Here is a 5,026-nt window from a genome sequence, read left to right as displayed (position 1 = left end):
TTATCTAGTTCTAGACTCAGAGACAAAGTTCTTTCCTTTGGCTCTGGTTTGAAGACCAAAGTTTGAATACCCTTCCTGTAACCAATAAGGTTTTATCCATTACTTTGCTGTTTCAAACTAAAATAAAGAGAGGTATAATGATGCATAAACAAGTTGTTGACATTATGAAACTTTTTTCTACACAATAACTGATTTTGGTTAACTGAATATAAGTGGCTTAACATCTGAAAGAACAATTTAAAATAAGCCGCCAGTTTTTTCCTCGGGTCCAAAAGATTATGATAATATGCACAAGCTTTCTCAGATGACTACACACAAAGTCTTACTCTTATATGAAGCACAAAACATTATGACACTGAATTCATTTATACAGTTTCACTACAGTATAAATTTTTTTTCATGTTTTTGAAAAATACACAAATTAACTTCAGGGTTTCTCTACAGAAGGGCTCATATTACATATATGGAGGTGATTGTGAAAAAGAATTTACCACATTCGATTCACAGGTATCTCTAGAGTATATTACATTTTAAGCCTTTTAGGAGTACAGGGGTCTGCAAAGGCCTTATCACACTGATATCATTCAGTTTCTCTCCAGTATGTGTTCTTCTATACATCTGCACCACGCTGAGCAAAGGCCTAACCACACTGCTTACATTCACAGGGTTTCTCTCCAGTATGTGTTCTTTTATGGCTTTGAAGATTATTGTGGTGTGCAAAGGCCTTACCACACTGATTACATTTATAGGGTTTCTCTACAGTATGTGTTCTTTTATGCAATTGTAGATGATTATGTCATGCAAAGGCCTTACCACACTGCTTACATTCATATGGTTTTTCTCCAGTATGTGTTCTTTTATGGGTTTGAAGATTATTGTGGTGTTCAAAGGCCTTATCAACTGATTACATTCATAGGGTTTCTCTCCGGTATGTGTTCTTTTATGCACTCGAAGATGACCATGACGTGCAAAGGCCTTACCACAATGATTACATTCATAGGGTTTTTCTCCAGTATGTGTTCTTTTATGATTTTGAAGACTACTCTGAGCTGCAAATGCCTTACCACAGTGATTACATTCATAGGGTTTCTCTCCAGTATGTGTTCTTTTATGCCTTTGAAGATTACCATGTTGAACAAAGGCCTTACCACAGTGATTACATTCATAGGGTTTCTCTCCAGTATGTGTTCTCTTATGCCTTTGAAGATCACTGTGCCATGCATAGGCCTTACCACAATGATTACATTCATAAGGTTTCTCTCCAGTATGTGTTCTTTTATGCAATTGATGATTACTGTGGTGTGCAAAGGCCTTACCACACTGCTTACATTCATAGGGTTTCTCTACAGTATGTGTTCTTTTATGCCTTTGAAGATTACTGTGACATCCAAAGGCCTTACAACACTGATTACATGCATAGGGTTTCTCTCCAGTATGTGATCTTTTATGGCTTTGAAGAGTACTTTGTTGTGCAAAGGCCTTACCACACTGATTACATTCATAAGGTTTCTCTCCAGTATGTGTTCTTTTATGGCTTTGAAGATGACTGTGATGTGCAAAGGCTTTACCACACTGATTACATTCATAGGGTTTCTCTCCAGTATGTGTTCGTTTATGACGTTGATGAGTTTCATAAAGAAGAAAGTCTTTATCATCTTGACCATATTCATAGGGTTTCTCTCCAGTGTGTGTTCTTTTATGCATTTCAAGATGATTGTGATAAGAAAAGACTTCATCACATCGCTTAATTTCAAAGCATTTTTCTCCGCTATGTGTTTTTTCATTCCTTAGGAGATAAGAGTTATAAGACAAGACTTTACCACAGTGAGAATATACTGAAAACTTCTCTCCAGTTTGATTTCTTTCAATCCTACAAGGATAATTTACACGTGTAAAAGCTTTACCACATTCAATGCAGTTGAACCTCATACCTTTATGAATTAATTTCATATTTTTTCAAATTGTAAAAAGGAATCAAATATCAAGGTTTTATACCTTTCTTTAAAATCATGTTTTGTTCTCTAATTAGGGGTCATTTTACATCTATAAAAATATTTGTGATGATAAATACCATTATGTCATGGTTTATCTTTTCATCTATAACTATACCTATATTTTTCTATGATATTTGTTACATTTTTGAAGAGAACTGCATATACTGAGTACTTTACCAACATTATTCCATTCATAATTTTACTATATTATGAATCATTATACATTTGGTAAGTGAACTAAGACACCCACAAGTATTTGCATAGACCTAGAACTCATGTTTGTTTGTTTTTGTTGTAATGTGAGTTTGTAGTTATGTATTAACCATGATGATAGAAAATAAATTAACTTTGTATTTGCAAATCAAATTAAACATGTACACTCTACATAGGAACTACAGTTTATCTTCTTAATTTTTCTTAAGGAGAAGTATGCTGAATCTTTCCATATTCCTATGCTCACACACTTGTGTCAAGAGTGACATGTCATATATGTGTGTGTGTGTGTGAAAAAAAAATAGTGTATAAAAGATTTCCAAAATGAATCCATAAGACTTTCACAGACTTGTGGTATAGATATTAAGGTTTCTCCACAACAACTGCCCATTGACCCTTGACTAATCTGATTTCACTAAACTTAGCACAATCACAAAAAGTATATGAGGGATACAAGGCTTACTATGGGCTATTGAATTAGTAGAAAGTTTTGCAGCTATACTCAGGATCACTGAAATATGTATACATTTTTTGTCATGAATAGCAAGAAGCAAATGAAGCAGCAGTTCTACAACATAGCTCCCATGGTGCTATGAATCAAATGGAGATATCTGTTTAGGCATTGCTACCTAGATATTTTCTTCAATGAAGGCTTTGAGGTTGCAATTCACATGCATGAAATTGAGGTATATGGATTTTTGAGAACTTAATAACCATCAATACATTTAAAGCTGTGGTTATTTACACTATTGCTTTTGTTTTAAAGTTCCAGAACACATTACAAACTATTCAAGGAAAATTGTTATGAACTTGCCCAAGAAAATTACCTTGCATGTCTTCTAGAACATTGACAATGCTCTTCGGTGTTAAGGTCTTCCCAAGTGTATCCTAAAATACAGTACCAGAATAGATGTTATATTCTTTAAGAATGTGCAACAATTAGCTTATTATCTTAAGTGCACCTAAGAACTGTGACTGTGTTATTCACCTCATTCTTCTTTCTCTAAAACAAATTATAGAACAAAATCATAAACCAAGGAAAAGTTGTCTCTATCTTTTGAAACATGAAAGAAATTTATTTTCACCTATAGTAGTTAGGTTCCTGTAGGTTTCCAGCATCACATCCTTGTAGAGATTCTTCTGGGAAGGATTCAGTAAATCCCACTCTTCCTTAGTAAAGTTGATGTGCACATCATCATAGGTCACTGCCTTCAAAAATACAACATACATGAGTACAATGTAAGTATGACAGTGAACTGCATACTTCTTTGATATAAAAAAGTATAGTTTTATGATTCTGGTGTTCCACATTTTTGTTCCATGACATAGACAGTTACTTTAGAAGGAAATTGAAAAGAAGAATCAATTCTCTTATTTCTGTGTCCGTTGTATAGGATACCACCTTATAAGAACAGTATCTATTCACAGGGAGAGAAAAAGAGAAAAGATCAACAGTATATTATATGCATGAGAAAATTAATGCCTACAGAAAGGAAAAAAAATGATGGACAAACTTGGCATATTGGTGTATTTTGCCTTTACCACAATACTCAGCAAACAGAGGTGGGTATATTTGTCTCTGAGATGAATGCCAGTCAAGATTTAACAGAACTGCTTATCCATTTTTGGATACCATGTATTTTCTCAGAGGTTGAGGCATGAGCATGTCTTTGCCCAAAGACCAGTTTTGACAACAAGAAAACAAGCTCCAAGTGTCTTTGGTGCTCAACATTCTCCGGAAAATAGATCAATGCTACCAGTAGTAATCGTGTCTCACTTCAACAGGACCCTAGATTATTTAAATTCCATATTTTACAGCTCTTTGAAGTGGCTGAAGATTACCTATCTATGCAAAATATATTCTTTATGTGTGTGAAAAACCTGATTATTCTAACTATAAGTATGACAAACATAGATGACTATTGATCTATAATTCTAATACCTATATAACTTAAAGACTAAGACTTCATATTAGAATATTGTACAATAAACAACTGTACAACAAATGAGGACAATGGGCTCAAAATGTAACCAATGAATAAGTATCTTGATCAGTGGAAGAAATGTACATTGCAATTTGATAAATATATTTATCAATATATAAAATGTTTTAAGCAGAGGTGAAAGCACGAATGCATATAATATTCAATATTTAACATATCAAAAACAAAAAACATTATATCAATATATAAAAATGTATATCAAAGCAATTGCCTACAAATTATAACTCACAAGCATTTACTCTATTACTCACGACTATTATTAATGTATGTACACTCACACTCATCTATTATTCCATCCAATTTTCCCTTTTTTCAAAGAAATCCCTGAGCCCATAAAATTTCCCTTCTAACCCGCAACCCTATACCAATTATAATCAACCCCTAAATGATGTCCCTAACCCTAGGACAAACTTTGTTGGGAGAGGGGATGTAGTCTTTTAGAATTACTTCCAGCTGTCATGGGGGCAATGTTCTTTCTATGGGATGCTGAGAAAGTAAAATGATGGTTAAGGTCCAAGATTACTGTGTGGTATAACTGCAAATAGTCTCTGAGTATTTTGTAAAGTTTTTGTGAGCTTCCTCTTATAAGGTCTGTCCACAACATTGTAAAAAGTGGACCATTTCAGCTAACCAAGTTGGAACCATCTTGAGCAGCTGGTAGGCAAAACACGTCTGGTAGTAGCACTTTCATCATCATGCCATCACAGCACCCAGGTTGAGTTGTTGTTGTGGGGCCCCAACTTCTTCCTGAAAACTTCAGAAATTACTGCAGGAAAATTCATTGTTCATTGTGGACAACTTAAACATTATTTATAG

The 5,026-nt window shown here is 34.1% G+C and overlaps 1 protein-coding gene across 2 annotated transcripts; it reads right to left on the bottom strand.

The window, feature by feature from the left end:
• Window positions 1-138: 138 nt before the first annotated feature.
• On the bottom strand, window positions 139-4,273 carry LOC126495819 (zinc finger protein 431-like). Of its 2 annotated transcripts, none has more exons than XM_050133399.1 (3): window positions 3,293-4,273; window positions 3,035-3,095; window positions 139-1,870 (listed from the first exon to the last, which is right to left on the bottom strand). In XM_050133399.1, exons 1-3 carry the CDS (start codon window positions 3,516-3,518, stop codon window positions 757-759), a joined length of 1,401 nt encoding a protein of 466 aa, XP_049989356.1. In that variant the 5' UTR covers window positions 3,519-4,273; the 3' UTR covers window positions 139-756. The 2 variants fall into 2 exon arrangements, with proteins under 2 accessions (XP_049989356.1, XP_049989357.1); XM_050133400.1 differs by having other exon boundaries at window positions 139-1,786; window positions 3,293-4,269.
• Window positions 4,274-5,026: the final 753 nt, after the last annotated feature.

The sequence above is a fragment of the Alexandromys fortis genome, unplaced genomic scaffold, assembly GCF_014885135.2.
Source record: "Alexandromys fortis isolate MF-2015 unplaced genomic scaffold, M_Fortis_MF-2015_v1.1 scaffold_639, whole genome shotgun sequence".
In the NCBI taxonomy this organism is placed as follows: Eukaryota; Metazoa; Chordata; class Mammalia; order Rodentia; family Cricetidae; genus Alexandromys; species Alexandromys fortis.
This window is presented reverse-complemented; position numbering and strand designations above follow the sequence as displayed.